The sequence below is a fragment of the Ptiloglossa arizonensis genome, chromosome 6, assembly GCF_051014685.1.
Source record: "Ptiloglossa arizonensis isolate GNS036 chromosome 6, iyPtiAriz1_principal, whole genome shotgun sequence".
In the NCBI taxonomy this organism is placed as follows: Eukaryota; Metazoa; Arthropoda; class Insecta; order Hymenoptera; family Colletidae; genus Ptiloglossa; species Ptiloglossa arizonensis.
Genome location: NC_135053.1, coordinates 1,506,269 through 1,533,425, shown reverse-complemented (window position 1 = coordinate 1,533,425; position 27,157 = coordinate 1,506,269). Strand labels below are relative to the sequence as shown.

The window sequence follows — 27,157 nt, the reverse complement described above, 5'->3', positions numbered from 1 at the left end:
TACCGTGTTCTCCTTAATCTTAACTGTTCCTTCTCTCTGCAATGTCGCATCGTTATCGCCAACACGTATGGGTCAATTTTCCAAGATAACATTTTTGAAGATAAAAGTAACACCCGGTACAGTACCCCGATATAACTTGTACACGTGGGATAACACCCACCATCTTCCCGGACCAACATCTGGAATACAATCCCGATTATAGCAACTAGGTGTGCACAGGATTGCTCGATGAAAGCAGTAAGTGCAGTGAAACTTCACGATTGAGGTAAACGTAACTTTTACGACAAACGTCTGGGTTTTGATAAGAAATCCCGGCGAGAAGATGAAAGAAACGCTAGACAAATAGTTCCTTTGATTAGTCGTTGGAAAAGTGTTCTTTCTCTTTGAAAGCGCCACGAATTTCTCGTGATTCTTGAAAGAACAGTATCCGCCGCAACAGCATATTCTCCTTCGATCCACATCTATCGCGTAATATCTGTATTCAAATTCAGCGAGACAAAATTTTATATCATCTCTTGAAAAAACTTTTTGAAATCTGATACCTTTTCACTGTTCATTAATATATCTTTTTTTATTCCACAAATGTACGACTTCGATACGAATATCGTTTATGAAAGAAATATTGTTCATTTAATATTAAAATATTTTTAATGTATTTAATTTTTACAATGTTTTCATATTTAGAGGTCATTTCTGGAACGTTTAGAGCGAGAGATATTTATCAATTTAAAGAGAGAAGTATTGTATTTCAGGTTAGTTACTATTGTCTATAATTAAAAGAGATAAAACGTTTTTGAGGTAAAAATACTCTAAATATTCTTTCAAATAAGGTATTTTTGCAACTGCTAATGCACATTATTATATATAATGTGAACACTTTGTATTGTATCGTTAAAAAGTTATTTTTTCTTCCCATTATTTGACTAAAACGTGCATTAAATGTATATTCGCGCATAGATCTATATTCTTATATTTTAAAAATTGTTTCGACTATATTTTACTGATATTCAACTGAAACGTGTATTAAGTTAACAGTACCTTGTATCGTTATTTCAATACATCGAAAGAAAATCCAACCATGCTAACGATTGTTTTACAGTACACGTAAGAAGTTATTTTCATTCTTGAATAAAGTTGTTTGGATGAAATACAAATTAAGTATAACATATTTTCTAGAATAACGATTTTTAATTTCGTAACTAGAATTTAGTATATTTCTATCGATATAACGACGGGACACGATACACAGTCACGTCTCATTTCATCTTAAATACTTAACACTGTCATTAAATTTTTGAGAAAAGCGTAATCAATCTGCACAAACATTAATTTTTTACATTGATTCGATAAGTAATTTTCCAATTATTTCGAACTATATCATTTTCCTACGGATTAGGAGCAATTGGTGTCGAGTGTAATCAAGAAACAAACTATAGTGGACGATAAATAATTATCTACAGTTATGTGTGTTATGTTCATTGAAACGTTCAAAGTTACGAATTTTGAGCTAGATTTTTCTTACGAAATATGACTCTAGTGAAAAAAAACACTGACAAAAAGTTCTTACGCTATCGATTAATTAGCGAATATCACGCAGGAACGATTTCTCTAATGAGTTTTAAATAGAGACTACGTGAGAATATCAAACAGGGTACAGTGTCATGATTAAATTATGGACAACTTGTGACAAGATATTTCCAACTTCAATTAAACTGACAGACAATTATAAACTTGTGAATTTAATAAGCCGTGGGAACACTGATAAAGTAGAAAACTTTTAGAATCAGTGCTACACACAGTTTCGTAATACTTGAATTCTTTTATTAACATATCCACGAGAAATCAAACATTCGATCGTATAAATAATTTCGCGATTGGAGCGATACTCGTAAGTGTAAATTAAAAGACAATTTAAACATTATTTTTTCATCCGCATGTGGCGTGAAATGTTAGGAAAAAGATGTACTACTTTTAAAACGATTAATTTACCTAGATTAAATATTGAATTGCTTTTGCAATGGTTTCTCTGGAAAAGATATTTTAAAAGGATTCTAAACAGAGTTTTTGTTTTCAACCGTGAAATATTTAGATCGATCGATATAAACAGTTGCCAAAAATAAAAAACAAAAATTACGAATATTTACTTCACTTTCAATGCGACAAAATATTTAGACTAAAAGGATATATAACGAACGTCGGTAGTATTTCATTTCCTTTGCAGACAAAGTTAAATAAGTACTTCAAATATTTCACTGAATAATCATTAAATTAAAGCATAAAGAACATCGAATAAAATCCATAATAAATGCGTGCATTTTAATAACAACAGATTGAATTCTGTGCTTCCAGGGATATAAATTTATTCACATTACTAAATACTATTCTGTTGTATAATTATTTTAATTGTAACACTCATTACCTTGATTGTTGATTAAATCTCACAACGAACTTTGTTTAAAACATGTTAGCGAAATGTGGACTTGCGCGTTTACACGTAATAAATACCTAAATGATTTATTCAGCTTCTAAATGATTAATATTCACTGTTATAATTATTCGTTCCTTTAAGCGATGCAATGCATACAAAGATTTTAAAATCCTCTTCAGATTGATATGCATACAAATAGTGCTAAAGTATAAAGTACAAATGGTATAAAATCTAATACTGTCGAAACTTTACATTACACGTCGATAATTTTACAAATCCAGTACATCCGAGTAATTAGAAAACACTACTGCACAAAAGTGCTTAAGTACAGTTGTCCTAAAACTATTACCTAAATATCTAAAATAACTGAAATTTATTTCGTATTTTAAATAATGTAAAAACAAAATACAGAAAGTGTTTAGAGTACGATGGATGATCATTCCAACATTTGTTGTAGCGTCAGTTTCCGACGACATCAGCTAATACGTGTGAATTAATTAAAATTTTAAATTGCAATAACTTTTGAACTAGAATTTTAAGTTATAACTTCGTTAATATTTTCTTATAGAAAAAACAAAAATGCATCAATTAGTGCACTTAACAGTATAAGATCCGAAATTTTTTAAACGCATTAATGCATAAAAGTGCATAAAATTAATATCAGAACACTCTCCATTCTAATCCATTCAACTTTGGTTTACGATATTTTTTTCTATTTATAGGCGTTTTAATGGTATAGCTTGTCTCTGTTACATGGGAGATCCTGTATATGGAAAATATCTTCCATGCTTTGTCAGCGATCCTCATTCTTCTTTCTACTAATCCTTCTATATCGCTGTCCATGTACTCTATAATCCCTCCTCTCATTCTACCTTTCTTATCCTCTTTCTTTGCAAACTGACATCTCCATACAATTTTTAGGCAATTTATTTCCCATACCATTCCAAATTTTATTCACCATCCGTATGTCTACTAGCCCTATACGGTAAAATCTTTCAAAATATTGCCAAGAGTTTCGATCTTTCCCCATACTCGTGCTGCATTTCAAAATAAGATTTTTAACGGTATCATTTTAAACCCAGCTATCTCTTTGAAGAAATCTCTTTCCTTATCCTGTCCTCTGCGTCTTTTTTCGTTCGTCTTACGCTTCCGGTATATCCACTTTTCATCTACCTTTCTTTTCTGGAAGCCCGCTACAACTTATTCAAGTTTATCTCTCTCGTTCTCCGCAATCTCTTAACTTTTCCCAAACATCTCGTTTCTTCTTGCACGAGTCGTTGTCGATAAATATTTTACTTTCCGAGAATTTACCATTGTTTTATAACACTTCTAGTTTACCTTTTCGAGATGCCCTTTCAATAACCGCCATATTTTCGCTGTCGGGTAGCCTCCCACGGCTGCACAATATTGCTTCTTCTAGCTTAACACCCAATGGTACAGGTATTGCTATTCGATAAATTATGAAGAAATCCCGTAGCAGTCTCCACGGAGTAAATTTGATGAACTCGGCGCATGCGTTAGAAGAACGTGGTTATTTTTAAATTTTTTCTACGAGGAGCTATTAAAAAGTCTCGGAATTTCCAGGGTTGTACGCGTCTCCTTGGCAACCATGAAGAAGACGTTGTCACGGGCCAGCAAACAGTGTTTGAAGCCACGCATGGAACGCAATGTGTTTCCCCTACAACGACCTGCAGATTGTACAAAGCGTCTCGTGACAATGTATACACGCACGTGCACGGTTCGACTCGTGCTATCGAAATTGCACTCGAACGTCGAGTGCAAATTACACGATGCCGCGTACAAATCGCAGCACTCGAGCAACGATGCATCGTCCACACAGCGGCGGTCGCCATTTTCACGAAATTAAGGTAATTAGGATATTCGGTCAGAGATTCAATACGGCTGGAAGCTGATTGCTTCGATACAGAGGAGTAATTCAGTTGACGTTAATTGTCAACGATCAGGGAGAAAATTCGTTAAGATTTAATAAATGACGACGAACAGTGCGCCACTTCGGAGGAAAAATCGGGAAACGAAGAGTCGAATCGGAGAAACTGATCCTCCATGATCCTCCGCTTGTGGAGACAAAATTAAAACAACGCAGCATTAATTTCGTATCGAAAGGGAAAACAAAATGCAGCCTCGAGTGAAGTATAAGTTAATAATTACGACACTGTCGCAGTATCCGTCTTCCAATCGAAATTATTTTCATTAAAAAGAAATACTCTTTTTTAACATCTCCTCGGTTGGAAGTATCTAGAAATTTTCATTGTACGAATATGAGCTTGATTTCTGTTTACGATACACAGGAAAGTGACGAATACGTAAAATTGCATCTCGGAGCATCCTATTAATTGAAACTAATATGGGAGTATTTTAATATAGTAAAAAGGATGCAGATTTTAGCACTTTAATTTACATAATACCACAGTGTATTAGAGTGAACTGTATGTCTTGTGTCAAGCTATCAAGCTTTTAATTTAAACAACTTCCAATTGTATTGATACATATTTAATAAATTTATCGAATGCAATAAATGTAATAATTTGATCAAGTTGATACATGTATAAGTGTTTTGTATTTTAAATATAATATAACTACATTGTGGAACTTTATGTCGCGATATATATATATATAATAAATGTTTCAGAACCTTGACCAAATTTTTATTTCCTATCTCTATGTTTATTCTTTCGAACAGTTTAACTTTCTCCTGAATAAATTTGTCATATATAAGAAATGGAGATCTAGGTATTTCCATTTAAATGGTTTACCTTGTAAAGGTGGTACCAGAGGTTATTAGAGCACTTATGTCACAGCTTGAAATTGTATTATTATGAAATGAAATGAAATACCTTTAATATTATAAAAGAAAAAATAATAAAGTCAAGTAGATTAAGTATTCTTTTATAACGGTTAAAATCATTTTGGAGTATCACGATAAATAATAGATGATAACCATATCCGTTTCCATTTAACGTTGCAAGTTGACAATGCAATTTTCCTTCCTTTTGTTCTCGGCTACGCTGTGACCGAATGATTTAGTCCTATTTATTAATCGATCCAATAGTTTAAGGACAATAGTTCGTGAACAGTTTCCAATAAATACATTCGGAATTCAGTAGTCGATTGTCCAAGTAAGTTACACAATCGGTAAACCAACACGGTGCAAGGAAATTACTTGCCTAGATTTGCATTGTTCAATTTCGGAATTAAATCCGGTAAATGAAATTTTGGTAAAATTTTTGTACTGCAATATTCATTTTGAAAAATATTATTTTCTTGCTTCGAATACGTCCTAGAATCGACAAATGTAAAACATACAGAAGTGCAGATTGCATTTGCATCGCTGCACCAGAAGAATTATATCATGAAAAGATAGTCACCGTTAAAAGTATTCGACATTTCCCTCTATCAATTGTTTACATCTTTCGAAAAGTACTACAATTTGTTCCAGTTTATAAAATCACCCTACATGTATAGTTAGGCGCATGATAAATAAACGATGACTTATCTCGCTCGATAAATTATTTCTGTATATTGTCATCCTCTATGGTTTGCAATCCATCTACTGCAATCATTCTATATATATACAATTTTCAATACTTATTTTTATAATTTTGTCTTCCGAAAAGTTCCAGAAAATATAAACGAAACTTTAATTTTATTTGAACGTCCCTAACAATTTATCAACAAAAAATACCAAAGTGAATAATTATTGGTTCATTATTTCCTGGAAAGTATCGAATTGTAAAAACGAAAATTGTTGCATCTTCGTAAAACGATGTTTCGCGGTTTCATTGGGACACGCTTCTGTATTGTTCCCTTTTCTTTTTCGTAGAACAAAACTCGATGTAAGACGTTCTGAGAATAAGCTGTTCCATCGACATTAAATATCTCCGATCTAGGTCAGAAGTCTGACTGTTGCGAATCATTCGTGATTTTGCGTAACGGAGAACGGATAATTTTCGGTGAGGCGTAATACAGAAATTCACAAAGCAATTCATAAAGTACGGCCGCTGATTTCGCAACGCGCCGTTGACCCATTTTCCGCGTCGCTTTAACTATTCGACAAAGCGGAAAAAACAAGAGAAATGCACGCCGTTGGCTCATAAGCCACCAACAAAATCCCTTCTAAATTGCAGTCGCATTATACGTGTCTGCACCGTCTAATCCGTATCGAATGGATGGTTCGAAAGTTGGATAAGTTTTCAGAATTTTCTATCTTTCGCCGAGGCGAACAACTTCTTTCCTATCGTTAAGCGATATTAATACCTTGTATCGAGCGCGGAAAAGTCGGCAAGTTTTGTAAAGGTGAACTACTTTCGCTTCACAATATCGAATATATCCTTTATCAGTGGAAAAGTGAATATCGCGAGAGCCGAGTGAACTTTCGAGAAGATTCAACGTTACATAAATTCTATTGGGAATCGAGGACCATGTGTAATAAAATCCAACTGCTTTCGAAGCACTGAAAACGATAATAAAACCCTGAAAACGATAGTAGAGCGAATCAGTTTGTACTCGTTTTGGAAAATTAATACATAATAATAGTGTTCCGATACAAATATGAAACTTGTCGAGAGAGTTTTGATTAAGAGCACGTTTAATAAATCTGTTACCGTGATACTTCACTGACTCTCTACGGTAGAACCTCGATTATCGCACGAGAGCCTCGTTCGTTGCATTGCATTGACAAATAAAGGGGATGGTCACTTAGCAACGAGTGACGTTGGAGGAGTAACCATAGGTAGCGAGATATACATCGTAAGTGTAGTTTCTCGTTCGATTGGTAACAATAATTATTGCACAAATTTCGGATCATTTGCAAGAATATTGCAAATTTCTTTTTCTATAATAGTCAAGGTTTTGCAATTCAACAAACAGACTCGACGATAAGAAACAAAAAAATAAAGATAATTCAGTTTCAAACTATCGTGTGTCTTACAGCTCGAATCTTCTCCATAGATATGTTACCAAATGATCTAAAATATATTTTTAAAGAGGAAAAATTGAAGTGTATTTCTATAGAATCAATCTATAGAAATAACTCATAGATATCGAGTTTGTTTTAAAAAATGGGCCCGATTAGCTTAGAAAATATCATTCTACATAACCGTTAATAAATATTTACACTTTGCAAAACCTTAGGTAACGTGTAATTTCAAAATGTATTTCCATAAAGGTAATAAACCCTTCTTCGGATATTCTCAATTAGCCTTACTGAACAGTCGAACAACAAACCCAAGTCTAAGCGTAAAGTTTTATAAATTATATTATACAAAACTCACCAAATTTTGTTAAATTATTGGAAATGTTTTTTGAAATTAATATACTCAGTCTTTATAATACCGACAGAGACTGAGAAATATTTCTTATGTATTATATTATTTAATTCAGGAGCTTATTCGATCAATATTATTTAAAATTTATATCAATTCTTTTTTGATAAATTGTATTTCTTTTGTTATTCCGTTTCCACCTTATTATTCAATGTACTTATATCGCATGTTGTATATACCAGAATATTGTGGAATGTGCTGCAAAACTTTCGACGCGAATCGTTCTGGTATTATTAAATGCAAAATTGTTGCAACAAAATTAATCACGCTTCTCATTAAACGACAGAAATTGTGGCACGCCACTGAAACCGGCGACTGTATTAGGTCAACCGTGATATATGTAAAACATGTATACATTATAGGAGATTGATTCTCAGCTCTGTCTGATGATAATCACAATTCGGATGACAAACCTAATGTTCAATTAGCCGCTAATAAACGATCATAAATTAATTATATATCGTCGTGAATGGCTTTGTTAGGGTTATGGTGGCAACCACTGAAAATTAATGCTTATTTATTACTTACTACGAATTTCCAAATTAAAGTCGATTGCGAATTCACATAAATAATCAATTCTAGTTATTGTATCTATAGTCATGAGTAGCGATTAGATTAAGTTTAATGCGTCCTCACGAATATCCATCAATTTAATACCAAAGTACTCTTCTAAATGAATATTTTATCGATTGAAATGTTTGGATTAATTTGCAAATGCAAATACATGTGTAAGTGCATATTTAAAATTTAGAAAATACATATCTAAATGACTATTGATTTTGAAAGTAGTTTCGAATCTATTAAAGTTGTATATACTCACTGTACGCTGAACCTTGAACGTATAATGGATTTCAAACACGTACAAAATTAGGTACCGAAAGTATGTATCAAAGAAGATTATGATCCTTGTGTGAAGGATACATCAGATGCAGCCATAAACTCTTAACGTTGTCTGCAACGTGCTAAAGTGGAAAATATTTTTGTTCGATGGATCCTAAAAGAACTCGATTATTTTATAAAAAGGAACTTTACAAAAATCTTATAAAAAAATGTTTTTTTTTTTCTATATATTTCAACCCTTTGAACATTATCGTCTCCTATTTTTAAATGAAATTATATTCTACATAATGTTAAAATTAAACACACATATTTTGTAAATGTTACAGGATTTCTATTAAATATTTATTTTTCACTCTACGATTATCTTTTCGAATATTAAAAAGATCCCCTATTGTTTTCCAATTATTCTGTATGGTACATTTGTATAGACTCCATCAATAATTTGCAACGTGGTCGATAACGACGACTGATTATTTTTATTTTTATTCATACACATTAACGGTGTAATTTGTTCTAAACGGGACATACGCAATAGTCGGAGAGTTTACAACCTAAATTTCCACGGTTGATTACGGTTTTATGCGTTCGCAGATTAAACTACATATTCCCAAGCGTATTGTCGGGACTCCCATAAACTATGTAACCGCTCTAATGCATTTCACGCGTGAGGGCGGCCATGTGATACTTGTCGCTTACTAATTTCCAGTAGCAGTTAAAGTCATTGGAACGGGGAACTTTGAGGCACGACAATCTGTGTCAAGTGAGTCTGTAATTGGAAGGTACTCGTATAACCTCATTCCACACGTAAGGAGAATACAGTGCCTTTTGAATACGTCAAACCCCTTCAACACGGTAAAACTTCACGCTCTCTACTTTGACGACGAAAAATCATTTTCAATCGATTAATCGAATGTCTTAATAACGAGAGGCAACAGTCCTCGTTGTACTATTTGAAAAGCGTTGAAAGTACGAAAGAAAAATTTTGTAGAAATTTATTAAAATTTTTACATTAATCGAGCATTTTTATCGGTAGAGTGAAAGTAACAATCTTAAATATTGCAAAAGACTTTTGTCCGTAATTGTAGAATTACGCAAGCTGATGAGAAAAAGACGCGTAACAGTATTGTTCTAGCATTACGAGGAAAAATACTACTTATCTTTTGTGGTCATATTTTGGAGAACAATTTAGGGTAGAAATGATTTTTCGTGTAAAAATAATTGAAAAATGTACCATCAGATTTTTTTATACGAAGTTATGTTTTCGAGAAGATCGATTTTGACAATTTTTTGGGGCACGTGTGCGATCGAGTACGACTCGACTGACGTGTCTGCCCGTTACTTGTTATTTCTACTTGCGTTGGTGTTTGTGAGTACGGATGTTGGTATAGCACAATTTTGTTTTTCGTCGACTTTACTGTCTTCTAGCTGGGTAAAATCAGTTACAATGGATAACTGTATAGGTCATACTACCGGCAACGTCCACGAATACTAACACAAGTAGAAATAATGAGTAAGGGTCAGACATGCCAACCAAGTCGTACTCGATCACTGCGTGTCCGATAAATTCACAAAATTGATTTTCTCGCAAACGAAGACTCGTACAAAAATATTTCATTTCATTTTTTCGATTTATTTTTATACGTAGAATCACCTACTATCAGATATTGTTGCAAAACAATGTAATTTTACAGATTGCAATGAATCATTTCACGCCAAATCGATCATTATCAATGTAATTTTTCTGGTTTAAAATTTATTTAAACAACGCAACGCGTCAAAGTTGACGTTTTTCGTCTATTTTCGTAAAAAATGACTGCCCAAACGAATTTTTATGTCCGAAACTATCAACCGTAATAAATTTATCTTTTTTCGTTCTCGTAAGAAAGGATTGATTTCCCGGCATAAATTGTTCATTAAGCCGAAAACTAGTTTTTATAATGTAAAAATTACAAGCAGATGCTTTCCCTGAAAAATTCTGGCCGTGACGATTCAAAATTGGCACTCAAAACATTTTTCAAATTTTGCCTTGAACGTACCACATTATTCGAATTTGTGAAGTAATTATATCACGTATCGTTAAGATATTAATGCAATCAGTATTGTAATCTCAGAAACGAAAATGTAGAACTTTCATAATATACTTTATTTAAATAATTAGCATAAGAAGTAGAAATATGCGATTATAATTAATCACTATTAATTAAAAAACGTAATCCATACTATGAAGAAAAATTTGTATTGCATTGTGAAATAAAATAAACGACCGTAAATACGAAGCATGTACATACATTGCATATATATACATTCCGAGAGTAATATTCTTCTTCAAGAATATTTCTGAATTATTAATCGTGACTCTAACAAAATAAATGAAAGAAATTTACATTTCCACTTAATATCGAGCTAATCTCAACGAAATATTACGAATACAATGGTTTCGTGGGGAAAACAGGTTGTGTATTAATTCTTTTTTAATTTCTTTGGTTATTTTAGTAAGAGGCAATTATGAAATAATCTTTATAAAAATAAAACAATAGCAAACGTAACCGAAGCAAAGCAATTGAACAATCTCGGTACCTTTTGTGCGTTACTACAATGTAGAAATAAAGGAACAGAAAAAGGTTCATTCTCTCCAACAGTACGCAACAATCTGAATGACGCTGAAACTTTCATTGATAGGCGAGCTTCTCTCTTTACCTCTAAAACTGCATGGCGTGCTTGAATGCAGCTGTATTTGAAAAAAAGCGATCCTTCGATAACTCAGACAAAATGTCACTTAATTTCCATCGAATTCGGTGGAAATTGTGGTGAGAAATATTTAAATTATTCGAATTATTTTAAAGAAGGGCGTTAAAAAATGTCTATTTTTAGCATTGCCCGGAAACGAAAAATTCATGCAAGATCTTTTATAGTGTCTCCCGAGGGACAAAAAGTGTCCTTGTAACTTTTTAGGTAACGTAAAACGAAAACATCATCCCCAGGGTATAAACAATCTTAATTACATTATCTAAAAATACTCCCTACATCTATGGATGCGGTACAAAGTCGTTTTCTATGAAAGACAATTTTCTATTAACAGAAAGAATATTTTTTAATTTAAATTACGATAAGCTTTGATTACCGTTTTATTATAAATGATAGTAGTTGTTTCAGAAACGAGAGCTACTATTATTTCATCAATTTTCAATAAAATGACCATTCTTTCCACTTGTCAACACAATGCAACGAACGAGGTTCTCGTGCAGTCGTCTTGGTCACATTTATCGAGGTTCAACCGTAACGAATATCTATCTTACCGACCGAGAAAAATATTTCAATCATTTTTCCAATTCTACTTGGTTGCATTTACAACAGTTCTGCCGTAATAACAGCCTCTCCCAGATCTTAAGAACAGACTGCCGTAACTCGTATAAGAATAGATCGCTTCGAGAATCTCCAATCCTTACCTGCTTTAAAGGAAGCCAACTTCGGACATGTAAAGACTGAAAACACACTAATCGTGATTGATCGTTTAATTTTCAACTACCCGGGATATAACTTTTATCGCTAAAAACACAAACCAGAACCTCTCCTTAAGGGCAACCTCAACTCCAAGATACACAACCTACTTGGATTCGTAAAAGATAAAAAATTAGTAGACAAAGTATAACGAGGAAACAACCGATCGATCTAACCGTGTACATAGTCGATACGACGTAAAACAGTTAATAAAAGGGAAAAATCAAACTAATCGACCGAACGGATATATTTGATTAATTTTCAATACCGTTTCACTCGACTCGCGCGAGAATGGCGGTGTTACCGTGCGCACAGAATGATTTTATTCCCATTCTTGCTTCCAGGACGGTTCCTTCGGCAACGACAGGACAACGGTCTCGCATTGAACGAAGACACAGTCTACCGAACTTCAATGTGTCGGACCTTTTGTTCTTTTGCGGTGGAAACATTAGCGGGCATCGCGTATAGTCGCGAGTGCACATGCACACAGTTACACACGCATCGGAGAAAAAACCCACCGCATATACATTCGCCGAGAGCTGTACACAAGACCGAGGGCTTTTTCGTTAAAAGCGGCAAGCCACCGAGAGCATTTAGGTGAAAACGGCACTGGCACAGGCCTCCTGCGTTATATTCTCAAGTGCTAAGAAGTAGAGGATGAATGGTTGCCTTTAATATTTCACATTTTGCTTGATTACTTCCTGTGCTTATCCCCTTACACGCTGCTTGACGAAACACGGCCATCGAAGACGGATCAGTCTCGCTATTGTTACTCGTCCCGGCCGCAAAATTTAAAAATCTCGAGGTGCACGAGAGATTGGAACCGTCCAACGATTAATTTTCATTCGCTAACGGGTGCGGAGTGATTAAACGTTGAAAAAAATGTGCTCGAATAATCATTCACATCGATGGAAAACAATGACCGATCTCCCTTCGTTTATCGTCTATCGGAGGACGAGATGGAACACGGTGTTTGAATAACGCGGGAATTTTCTAGCTCGAGGATCGAAACGTGACTCGATTATATTATAGGTATATGCCGAATGTATCGTATCGGATATTTTCGCCACGACGTATCGTTCGAAATGATCGTACCGAACTACCAAAGCGATCCAATATTTGCATTGAACGTAATTGAAACAGTTTTCCATCCGGCGAACGAAACTTAGAACAAGCCGTGTCGTAATTAAAGTTCATTAGTTATTTTTCGAACAAACAATTCGGTTTATCTCGCAGAGAAATTGAAAAGAAAATTACGAGGAAAATCCAAGTTCGTTTCGAGCATCTCTTTCGTGTCCTTGCTTGTAGAAACTTCGCGCGAACCGTGCTCATATCCTATTCACCTCACGATACTTTGTCAAAGGAAATAACTTCTCTGTGATCTAAACCGTATCTCCCATCCGAGACACGGTTGCCATGCGTACCACGATGCTGCGTCGGGACTATTTGTCGTATCACTACTTCACGGGTCACTTCGACTTTTAGATGGAAACTTATCGACGTAGACTTATCGATCTACTCCCTTCGTTTACTTTTTTCCTTCTTCCGTTTCACCGTCGACAACGACAGTCTAAGGACACCACCGGTCGCTTCGAAGGCTCGTCGAAAATTTTAAGCGCCCTGTTCGAAATTGTTGAGTACGGAGGGGTTGGGTTTGCGTAGCTACGGGTCCTAAAAATTCGTTGCAAACGCCTTTTGTATCCACGTTGAATAAAATGTACTACCTTACAAAAGTTTGAACACTGTGGGAGAGGTGAGAGGATGCACTTCGAATGATTAAAGGTTGGCCCGATTTGTGATAGACACAAAATGCGAATCGTGGATCCGAGCGATGTTTACAAAATACATTCGACAAGGAGCGAGCCCTGGACGCAATTGAAAATCAGCTTATCCATTTTTTTTGCGAAAAACATCCGGGAAAGGGTACGGACCGGTGTGCAAATGTAATACGTTGCGAGTTTTCAATAAATTGAATTGTTTTACCTTTAATGTGTTTTTATCTTTATTGAATACCGCTGTGTTCATCGAACACCGAGATGGAGTCCAACTAATTCTCCGTAAAATACGATTCTGGGAAAAGATAAGGAGATTTATCCCATCGTGTAAATTCTAAAAACTGGTTTTACATTTCGATCGATACTACCGCGAAAAAGTTTTATCGATAAAAAGTAATAAAGACGGAAAATTCACAAATGTAGAGATTATGAAAAACACTTGTTATACGAGATAGATTTAAAATTCTTTCGGACGATAATTGTAAAATACACAAATAGTATTTCTAAAATAGTGAACCAAATTTCAAGAATGTAATATACACGTAATTATAAGGTTACGTATAATTTAATCGTTAACTAAAATTGAAGAGAGTCGTTACTTTCGATCTTCGTTGTAAACAGTTGTTGAACAATTTAAGATACTTTCGAAGAAAGATATTTTCTTCGACGCACAAATGTGAAATATTCGTACTAAAATTATAAATACTTATTTACGTTTAGATTACATTTTAAATTACACAACTAAAGTTTGTACAGCATTAGACCTTACATTTACACTTTACACGAATAAGAGCATAATTAACGAAACATACGAAACCCGAACAAATAATATGGAAAGTTTAATCGTGTATTATCGTTTTCTTCCCTTCGTTCGCTAGTAATTATAAACAAACGCAACACACGTTGCGTGGGAGAGGAGGAAAGCGACGAATATTTATTTTCAAGTCTTACACTGCAAAGAAAAAAAAGAATCGGTCGATTGGATTGCTGGACCGAGATCCAAATTCAGATTTCCCGTTTGCCGCATGATTGCTCGAACCAATCGAGCTATCCAGACCGGCGATCAATTTTACCTCTCTAAGCCTAATATTCGAAATGGTCTTTGACTAGGACGTACACTCGACATTTCAACACCGATGCTACAAATCTGTGTAGAAAAAATAATAAACCAGTATTCGTATAACTATTAAGTAGCGAAATAATTTCGTTACGATCCTTTTGCATCGTTTGTTTCGTCGACATTTTATTTTCATCCTCCGACATTGTTTCAACGTAAACGTATTTCAATTCGAACGACAATCGATCAAAATGAATTATTTTAATATCCTATGAACATTAATTATAGTTTAACGTTTCCAACCCCTGCGATGGCTCTCTTAGTAAATATTCTACGAAATGAATAATTTACACGAAATATTACGTAATACGATAAGAGCGTACCGATTTACTTTTCGAAAACATAACGAACTCACAATTAATTACAATATTTTGGTAACAATTAACGTTACGAACCGGATTATAAAGCGACGTTCCGAATGGTGATCGAAAAAGTTGAAGGAACATATTTTGTCTATTACGTGTCCTCGTCGTTTATAAATTATTCATTGTTAAGCAGCGTATATATTAAATAATTAAAATACAAGAGAATTTTGGTGGCAGAAAAACGTTTATCACGTGAAATTTGTAAATAAATGATTATCGTATCGTGTTCATGCCTTGAGATTCATTAGAGATTCATATTATGAAATTATTAAACATTAAACAAATACAATTATTTAGTAAATTTAGTTGTTTTATATTATTATTCTCATAGTTGAAAATACAAGTAAATCGCTCGGATTATAAACATCGAAAACTTCTAATTTTGACCAAATTAACTTTCGATCAGCATTTACTCCATTTGCGAGCATTATACGTCCTCTAATTGTAAGTATAGAACTCTTTATTTGAACACTCTGTACAACTCTGTCGCGAAACTTGGCAAAATAGAGTCCTCTGTTTGCCTTGCACATTCAACGGTAAATGCAACCATTCGATCTCCAACCATTCTTTAGGAGCTTTTTGTTCCACAATGTTAATGATACTTGAAACGAAGCATCCGTATTTAGCATTGAATCCGAGACGCGAATAAAAAATTTCCCGCACACATTATTACGTGCATCGTTATTCGAACTTTCCGCTTGCACGAACATTAACAACTGAAATTCATAAATTCAAAATCGAAAAGTTCAATCTCCTCCTCAAGTTATTCTGGGTCCAATATGTGCGATTGAATTAAACAATTTCGTTATACACGTGAATTTTAATAATAATTGTAACGTTATCGAAATCTAACACGTTTCAGATAATTATGAGTCAAAATTTTGTGCAAAGAATATACGTGTTACAGATAAAAAGTTAACAATAATATAATATTACGTTAAATGCTTTTAGCTGCAACATCTCTTTCACTGTTCGTTGTATTATGCCAAAGTATTCGTAATGTTTTTGTGTCGTTAATTATCGTTACAATCGCGTTCAAGAAGAAAATTAATGACTATTGTGTAATTAAATTGTATCGGTTTAGTAAATTACTATCGTGCTAAATAATAATACGTCACTATTGCAGTTTAAAACATTACGAACGTTCTAGAAATTTGTTTAATTATTAAAGTACATCGACATCGTGTTGGTAAAAATTTCTTGACAAGATGTTATGCGGTCGATAAATTGCAAAACGTTCAAACTCCTTTAATCTAAATTAATTGGAGACAAAGTTGTCCAAATCCATTATAAAATTTTTCAATGCAAATTGGGAAACTCAAAACTCAAACTGTTGTATTCGGCTGTGAGAAAATACGCAAACGCAAATGTATGAACAAATTTAATATGGTACTAATCAAGGGGACGAAATGTGGTCATTAAAGTTCGAATCAACAATGTTTTACTCTACTTACAATTCCAGTACTTTTTCACGATAAAATAAATGGACAAAGCATACATTTACTAGAAATACTCTGCTCGATACGAATGCATTTTAATTTAATATGTAAATTTCAATACACATTTTAATAATTTCGTGTCTGGAAGTAGTTCGCATTTTCGAACATTTCCTCCTACTAATTCGCAAGGACTCCAGAACCAGTAAACTTTCATTTAAAACATTTTTCAATATCTTCTGTAAGCTAAGAATTATATTGATATAAATACAGCTACTCTGATATATAGTAAGTGTATCATCACAATCTCGTACTGTTTTCCTATAGTTAAAACTATTATAATAGATGCTACAGGCTGCTGTTATATTTCCTTCGTCTTCTCATTTTATTATAAAATTAAAGATACGAATCTCGTACATTCGGCACATTTTTTCACTTAAATACCCGAAGACAGTCGAACGGAAAAACGTTTTAAGGTCAAAGTTGAAAGGTAACAGCAACGAAATTGGTGCATAATTTTCATCTTGAACTAATAAACATTTATGCAAAATTTGATCAATAATCGGCATCCATAGTACTATTACTATTCTTCTTATTATTGACACTTATTGTTACTATTAAATAATAGATTTATTATTATACATACGAGTCGATTCAAGTATCGTCTACATTATCATTAACGTTCCGAGCCACGTTTATTCCCCTGCAAAAATTCAGATACCTTTTCATCTGTCCTTATTATTATTTCGCTGTCATTTACCTAACGAACGTAACTGTATATATTCGTAACGTAACGAAATCGATCATTCGATAAAGTTACCGTGAAAAACCGCTGACAGAATTATTTACGAGCGGTTGGTTGATTCGAAAGTCACGGATTCAACCGCGCGTTCACCAAAACGAGCGAATTACAATATCGAAGCTGGCCAGCCATTGGTTCTTTTTCCGCCATTCAATCCTGACCAACATTTTTCTTCGGAGGTCACCTTCTCGTACTTTTTACGCCTACCTCCCCCTCCGTCCATTCTTCCGGACGATATTTTCCAGACTTTCTTTCACAGGTAGAACGAAAACGAGCACCGGCTGAAAGATAAATGGTCCGTTGCCTTTTCGCCCATTAAATTACCCTTGTACACCGCGCCATTTATCCCGTCGAAAACTATATAACGCTACAGTTTCACTGCGGCTGATCAGGCTACTGTGGGTGCATCCATGATACTTTCGAACCATTTAGAGGGAAACATTCGCAGAAGAATGTTCTCTGGAGAAGCGATGCGATAGAGTGAAATACAATCGAGGGAAACGAGAAAACGAAGGGGAAAACAAACAAGTAAATGTGAAGACAATCGTAAAATATATCGAATAATACCGTGCGACGACGAAGATTTAACAAAATATTTAATAAAAAAGAAAGAACCAATGAACGGTAGAATTGTAAATGAAAAGATCGATGTAACCTCTAACTGCGGCCAATCGAGAAAAAATTGAACGAAGACTGGGTACCCTGCAAAGCATTTCGACAGAAAGGCCAAAGAATAATAAATTGACTCATGATTGGACCAAGTTAACATTGGCACACCCGACGAAAGAAGAAAAATCGAAATGCGAAAATTGCAACGCTACCTTTTGTGAAAGAGAAATAGGAATCGTTAACCTTGTATAACTGACCGATTCAACGATTCATTATTCTTGAGAGACTATTCAGGTCACTCTACTATGTACTATTCTATGTTACGTACAACCAATATTTACATGTAAATACGGTCGTTAATATCCCAGAAGGGGGTATATACCCCTTGAAATGAAATAAAATAATAAAAAAGAAAACTAATACAAAAGCGAAAGTGAAATATTGAACAAAGATCGAGTAGGGTATAAATGTTTGGAGAACGTGTTCTAAATTTAGTCGAATCAAAGATGTAATTGCTCGTGCTGTTGTTATATAAAATAGTAATGCAGATAATACAACCATACTATATTCGTATGATAATGATAACGTATTTTATTTCTAATTCTAGATATTTATCAGTATATCGAGCTATAATAAGAAAGAACATATTTTGTATATAAAGAAATAGGCAAGAAGAAACATTCAATGCCTTAAAAACGAGAAAGTCGAAATGAATTCGTTAACATAAGAGAAAACAAATTGTATACGCTAAGAAACGGACAAAAAGAAGCAACGAATACATTAAAAATAAATATGTCGATGTAAATTTGCAATAAGAAGTTGTGAATGAAACAAAAAGAATCGAAATTGATATTCTGTGGAAGACAAAATTGGGATCGAAATGTGTGTTTGTACTAACTGTATTATTATTTTATTTAATGAATTTTCCCAGAAGCTAGGAACCTTCCAGAAGCTAAATTGATCGTCTTTACGAGATAAAAAACAGAGACAATTGTTGTGGTAAGCATTGTTTCAATATTCTCTCATCAAATTCGGCTAAATTTGAGAAATTCGCGAAAACGGAGTTGATCAGTTTGGCTTTATACGAACCTTTACAATTTCTGTTCAATTCGTAATCACATCATCAATTTTCTATTTTACAAGATCAATTGGTTTGCTTCTGAGAGACTCGTATGTAAATTTGGTCATATACATCGAGGATCATTTGATCAAATAATTTCGAAGAATACAAAATAAAAGCAAAATAATTTTAACGTAAAAGTACTAATACATACGAACGTTAGGTGATCGTCAAAAAATTATCGTAGAAAGAAAATAGGTAATCTCATCGCTACAAAATCTGCCATTCTATTCTAATACGTAATTATCACTGGAATCAATAACGTTTCCCCATTGCGATTACGCGTTTCGTTAAAATATACATAGCATAAATAATTTAATTAATTGCAATGTGAAATCACTCGTGTTCAGTTTAACTTATCCAACGATATTTAATATTTCATATGTATTATATTCCCTCACGAAGATGATCGTTTATTACTATTCATGAACAACAATTACCGTGCAATTCAATTTAATGTTATTTCTCTGTTTTAGTTTTGTCTAGTACTCGATTCTTTATAATCCTACTTACAAGGGAACACCGCGAACCGTCACTCCCGGATTTGAATGAAACTTTGTAGGTTTATAGAGTGATCCAAGACAAGAATAACGGTATGCTTCATTCGTGCCCAATCGCCCTTTAAGGGTGTGAAAACAACCCTCGAAGTCAAATCGGCGTTTCCACTTTTTCGCGTATATCTTTTAAAATACATGAAATACAAAAAAATGTTTTAGGTAAAAGTTTAATGGTACAATGAGCGCTATAAATTTACATTAAGAAAATTTTAAAACAAGTTTTTTTTCTTAAAAAGAAAATTTTTTTTTACGTTATTTTAAAGAATTTCTACATTTTGATAATAACTAAAAATATTACTTGTTTTATTCTGAATTCAACCATGTATACTAATTTTACTATACACCATCGACTTATGCAGATACACGACGAAACGTACACCGTGCGCGCGATTCCGCGCTAAAAACACACAGTAAATTACATATTCAGATATCTTGTTTTCGTTGCATTTCCTAATATATGACGATAACAAATACAATAACATATTCAAAGATATTAAAATGTATTAAATTTCATAACTGTACTTGTTTTGTATGAGATATATTTAATCTATATATTTTATATTAATGAGATATAAAAAAAAAAATTGAGTTTCAAGAATGCTATCGCGTTCCCCCGATGGTCCTGCGTTTTCAACCGTGTAATCAATTATTGGTAATTTTGCATGGCTGTTTGTGATGTTATTAATCTCATATCTTATGCTCTGTAAATACGAGATAGTGTGATTCACGGAAAACGCATGTCATCCGACAGTTCTTTGTATTAATTGTTAAGATATTCTTTTTCTTATCTTCCTGTTTCCTTATAAATACCTAGTCTTCGTCACTGGAATTCATTGTCAGTATCACTGGTACTCTTTCAACTGCATGTAGCATTAGTTATCGATAAAATGGTGTACATAAATCCGGCAAACGTAATTAATTTACTGGTAACGGCTCTACATATATCCAGTAAACCACCGTCTCCTGTTAATCATAGGGAAATCGAACTATCAGAAATTATACATACTATGATACTTGATAGTATGAACGAAGTTTCATTTACAACCGACTATGTTACGACCCTGGAATACGAAGATCTAGCGCGGCCTCAAGAATGTGAGTTTGTTGAAGAGGGTAATATCGAGGAAAACGTTAGTAGCAATGAATTTGATGAGAGGTGTGTCTCGGGTGAAAGTGGTAACGTAGACCTCAATTATAAATCTCGAGCTGTTGAATTTTGGAGAAGCGGTGAAAAAACGCGCAGGACTCTCGACAGTGTACAACATAAATTTAGAAAAGTTAAATCAGTTAAACAACTGTATCAATGGGAAGAAACATTGGCGAGAGGTGGTACACGCAGAGAGAAGATATTATCAATAGTGAAGTATGTACTGGACAAATTTCAGGCTGCTATGAATCAGGGCTCCTTTGTGCATGACATGGATATAAAGCAATGGGCGCTAGAAGCAAAGGAGGACGTCGACCTTCCTACATTTAAAGCTGGCCATACCTGGATCATGAATTTCAAAAAAGCGCACAACATCGTTTCAAGAAAGGTTACAAAATTCATCAGTCGTTCCACACAACGGGACAAGCAACAATTACAATTGACATCCACCGACTTCGTAAACCGGGTAAAACCATACATTGCTATGTACAATCCAAATAACGTTTACAACGCTGATGAGAGTGGATTTAATTTGGAAATTCATTCTGGTCGTACGTTATCGTACCGTGGTAGAAAGACCATAGAAGCATCCGTGCAGTCAGTATCCTCAACTACACATAGTTATACGATTCTCCCTACCATTTCCGCGAGCGGTCATTTACTGTCACCCCTATTTATGGTGTTAAAAGAAACTAGTGGGGAATTTGGACCCAGGGTAGAAGAAAGCTTATTTAGACCGGCTAATGTGTATGTTACTGCTTCAAAATCTGGGAAGTTGACATCGCACCATTTCAACATTTGGCTTAAAGAAGTCTTTTTACCAAAGACTGGACTTCAAAGTGTTCTGTTACTTGATTCGTGGAGCGGCCATTGTCCTTCGACTTTTCAGCAAAGTATTCCGGCTGACAAAGAACTTATTACGTTAACCATACCGAAAGGAACAACAGGTTTGATACAACCGCTGGATGTTTACGGTTTTCGGGTATGGAAAAATTTTGTGAGAACTTTTTCAGATCGGGTGTTACTATATGATCTTGATATAAATTTACATCTGCGAAATAATATTATCAAACTGCAATCTCTCACACACAACCAGTTGTCTTCTCCGAGATTCCGGGAATTATTTAAATACTCTTGGTATAAAAGTGGATACCTTGAACAAAGGCCAGACCAGCAATTTGAAAATCCAGTAGATTTCTGTTTCAAATTTCCTGAAGTATATAACCTGCCTCGTTGTAATATGTGTGATAAGCCTGCTATTATAAGATGTGCTTGTTGCAAAAAGTATCTATGTATAGAACATTTCTTTGATGCACATCACCTATGTGAAAACTATGTTGAATGAGATACATGTATAAACCTATTCAAAATAGGATAAAATATTAAATTAGTATGAAACAAATGTTTATGTATGGATATATGTGATATAGTATGTAACATGTCATCAATCTTGATGTAATATCTTATATTATGCTATTATTATGTTATCATACTCAATATCGTCATGTATTAGGAAGTGCGACGAAAACAAGAAATCTGAATATGTAATTTACTGTGTGTTTTTAGCGCGGAATCGCGCGCACGGTGTACGTTTCGTCGTGTATCTGCATAAGTCGATGGTGTATAGTAAAATTAGTATACATGGTTGAATTCAGAATAAAACAAGTAATATTTTTAGTTATTATCAAAATGTAGAAATTCTTTAAAATAACGTAAAAAAAAATTTTCTTTTTAAGAAAAAAAACTTGTTTTAAAATTTTCTTAATGTAAATTTATAGCGCTCATTGTACCATTAAACTTTTACCTAAAACATTTTTTTGTATTTCATGTATTTTAAAAGATATACGCGAAAAAGTGGAAATGCCGATTTGACTTCGAGGGTTGTTTTCACACCCTTAAAGGGCGATTGGGCACGAATGAAGCATACCGTTATTCTTGTCTTGGATCACTCTATAAACCTACAAAGTTTCATTCAAATCCGGGAGTGACGGTTCGCGGTGTTCCCTTGTTAGAGACCATGTTAGGATTGAAACAGTGAATTATAAAAGCATCCTCGACGGGAGAAATTCTGTCCAGAGGAACGATAATACTGAAAATCCTGATTACAAGAACTTACTACAGCTAGAGAGCTACAATACAGAAAATCCTTTTCTAGAGACTGTACGAAACGGAAAGTGTTTCGGAGAAATAAGAAGCGAATACTATTTTGCACGATATACACCTTTTCGAGAATGCAATTCTCGGTAGAATACAAAGAGAAAACAGACGTGAAATGTTGAAATGCTATTTTATGTTAAAATGCACAGAAATATAATATTATAATATGCTTCAACATGATATAAAATGAAATTCTTTTACTACATTAGAAAAGTGTATAACTTCTATCCATTTTCACGAATAAAATTAAAACGCTAACAAACTTTCTGACAAATGAATTTATTTAATTCAAAAGAATTTAACTTCCCTGTTATAAAACTACACGGAGCTTGTATTTAGAAAAATGTGTCCACAACGTGTTAAAAGATGTTTAACGTATAAAACTGAAACAATTATGGTCCGTTGCCTTTTCGTTGGCAATTGTATAAAACAATTATATACAGAGTCGTTAATTGTGGTAAAAGCAATTTTTGAACTTAATTTTAGATAGAGGTCTATCGTACTACACGAAGAAGGAAATTTTTAATTTGTTAAAAAAACAAAAACGAGTGTAAAACTTGAGTATTTTGAATCGAATTGTTAGTAAATTTATATACATTTTTCGATTGATTAATTTTTGAAACTTCTACGCGAAATAATTTGGAAAATAATGTGAGTATAAATTTTGGAGAAAATTTTTAATAAAATATGTTTCACGTTACAAATGAAGGGCTAGGAGGTAGACAAGCATAAAGTGTGAACGCAGAGACTAGTGATAGTAAACTGTCTATAGCCAGACATTCGATAGGTTAGACATTGCATTTTCTTGTTAATTGTTATGGGTGTTTCATTTTGACATATGCTTCAAGTAAAACTTGTTCAGTTCAATGAAAACTCTAAAGTAATATTATACAAATTAAATAGTTATATTCTATTTATGATCTTCAATAAGTTATTTTTCTCTGAAAAGAAGGTTGAAAATATCTATTTTTGATATTTTTGAAAAATCATCATTATCGTTAATAATCATAAAATATTGTAACTCTACGAATATAATGATACTTACAATTTTAATTAAAAATAAGAAAAAAATTGGTAAAAAGATATAAAAATAGAAATAAAAAATTAGTAATAGTAAAAGTAAATGGTGAATGTTAATAAAAATTATTTCCTTATTATCTTCTCGAACAGCTGATAATAAATCTGGCTAAGTATCCGTCTAAGTATTAATACTATTTATAATTAATAAATTATTCCACAATAGGTTTACACAATATGTGCATAACACAACACAAATACACTGTGCTAATTTATTCTAAAAGTTTCAATTTACTCATCGTAATATTTATTTCTACCAAGTTTTTCGTATAAAAAAACTTATTCTTCGTATATTATACAGCAATGAGTTGTTGGAAACACTGATTTTCGGATCCATCTTTGGATGTCTTCCTTGCCTATAAGATAACGCTCTATTGCACTTCGGAACGATTTAACTAGCAATTTTCATTCAAGGACTTCCCTAAAAGTAAGAGATTTATACAGCAAAGAATTTGAACGAAGCGTGAACTTCTTATAACAACAAGATCCCGAAAGACAAAAGTACGGCAAGACGTAATGGCAAAAGTAACGACCCCATACGCTCGCAGCAATGACATTCGAGTGGTGCTCTCGGGGCTTGTTTCATAAGTTTACGACTCACGAAGAAAGTCGTAACGTGGTACACGGATTTACTCGGTTAGATCCCGTTACTTTACAATGCCCGTAATTTCCTGAAACCACTCGTGCTCTGTAATTGAAATAGATCACTGAAATATTTACTTCATCGGGCAGTCCACGACAGCGCGACGAACTTTTCATGCAATGGAAATCGCATCGAATTGGAGCAGTAATTGGAATGAAGCAATTTTGGGCGATAAAACTGAATTCAGGAAACAAATTTTCGTCCGTCAACGTTACTTAAGTTAAATCAATAAGTGGTATTCTAACGACGATCTCCTAAGTCTTGCCAATAATTCGATAGAAAAAGTGGACAAGAAAAATATTGTTTATGAAATCGAATCGATAAATTGTAATTCCACATACATACGATAAGCAATCAATAGATTGACACGTGAGTGAAATTTAAAGTGAAATAATGACTCTCTCAATATTTTAATCATTGAATGCAGCCAAATAATTACTTGTTATTTACCTTATATGAAGCCAAACTATGACACTTTTTTTACTAGCTTGTAAGTTAAGATGTGTCATTGATATATATTTTAATTTGTAGCTTCCTTTTCAAGCATTCAGTATTCTTTATATTTTGGTAAAAAAAGAAAATAGTAAGAAAGTCATCGTTTTCTACAACATCCTCTTCAAACAATGCAATTTGTGTTTGAAATGCGGATCCAATTAAAACAATTAAAATCTATGTTTCCTTCAGAGAATGTTTGTCCTTTGTGGATTTGTAGAGAAACAAACTTTTACCAAACGTTTTTTAAAGTTACCTCTCGAGGAACAAAATATTTTAATTCCATTGTACAAGAGTTTTTATTTTTATTTTTCATAAATTCTATTCGCATTTAATTCATTTTATAAATTTTATTTTCCATTGAAAATGTTCAAATGGGACCCATTAAGAAAGTTTTATCATTTTCTTTCGACCTCTGAGTTATAAAACGAACAGTTTACAAGTAATTTAAGGTCGTCAAATTAGGCGACTCACTCTACATAAAAGGACCACTTCCTTCGATGTCTATTAAAAGGGTAAATAAAAGGGGAAGAAAACATTAATTTAAATAAACAATGCAAATATTTGTTTCAGGATATCAATTAAGGATTAAAGTACATAGGCGTGCAAATCATTAGGATTTTGCAGATCCTCTGCAAAAATATGAAGAAATTGTTGGTTAGAAGTGCTATTCTCGATTATTAATTCGTAATTTGAGAGTTTTCCGACATTAGGGATTATTAATAGCGGAAAAGTAGAAACGAAATATATTGTTTTCCATCGAATTGATTTGTCAATTTTTGCATATTTAATGTACTAATTCGTAACTGTTTTCTCCTGTTAAGTATTCATTTTATTGCTGCGAATTTAATCGATATTAACATATTTTTAAACATTTACAGATTTTACCGCTTTCACTTTTCTTACAGAAGTCTTCTTTTTATTATCCATTTTGTTTCGTATCGTAAAATTGCGGTTACGGGAATGACAAAGAATTTCTCGCCTTAAAAAATTAACTCAGTAGGATCTAAAAGTAAAATTATTTCCGAATCCAATACGGAAGGAAGTTTAAAGCCGATTTTTACATTATGGTTACACATATTATTATATTATTTCGATATGTTTTCCCAATAGGGAACACTATTGTTCGATACTCACAAGGAACATTCCCGACGTGTCTCCACCTCATTTTGGTGAAACTTTACAAGTTCGTACGGTGGTAAAAAATGAGGAATACGTATTTCTTTTTGCTGCGGAAACTCAAGTTTAAGGGGTGAAACTACCCTCCGAAAGGTTACAAACTGCTCTGTCTCGAGAAAACACGAAGTAGGAAGTTTGATCATTTTGCCGAATACGTCACTGCTGGGAATCGATTATCTCGTTCTTTTAAATTCGATACTGCTTCCTAGTCGAGTATCAATTTATATCGAGAAATTTTCACTTCTTCGAACAAGTCACAAAGAGAGATTATTAAAAATTCACGACGATAATTTGGAAAAAGAGGAACGTTATTATAATACTTTCACTCGTTTCTTTCGTAACTGCGGCTATAATTCTAGTTACGATTGTTGTAAATGTAAATGTAAGCCTGTCAGATTTCATTAAAACCAATGAGAATTACTTCGGACATGTCTCTCGTTAGATTTCTAACTTTGCAACACGATGAAACGATTAAAGGAATAATCGCATACATTATAATAGTTTTAATCGTAGAAAAATAATACAATGAGTCGAGAAAGACCCGAGGGGTGCAATAGGGTTAACAATACTAAG

The 27,157-nt window shown here is 33.5% G+C and overlaps 2 protein-coding genes across 2 annotated transcripts in view; one reads left to right on the top strand and one right to left on the bottom strand.

The window, feature by feature from the left end:
- Window positions 1–27,157, bottom strand: part of LOC143148329 (uncharacterized) — a 130,921-nt gene that overhangs the window by 87,459 nt on the left and 16,305 nt on the right. The gene's annotated exons all lie outside the window — the stretch shown is intronic.
- Window positions 20,479–22,880, top strand: LOC143148277 (uncharacterized). Its single transcript, XM_076314465.1, has one exon. The coding sequence runs from the start codon at window positions 20,777–20,779 to the stop codon at window positions 22,379–22,381; it is 1,605 nt and encodes a 534-aa protein (XP_076170580.1). The 5' UTR covers window positions 20,479–20,776; the 3' UTR covers window positions 22,382–22,880.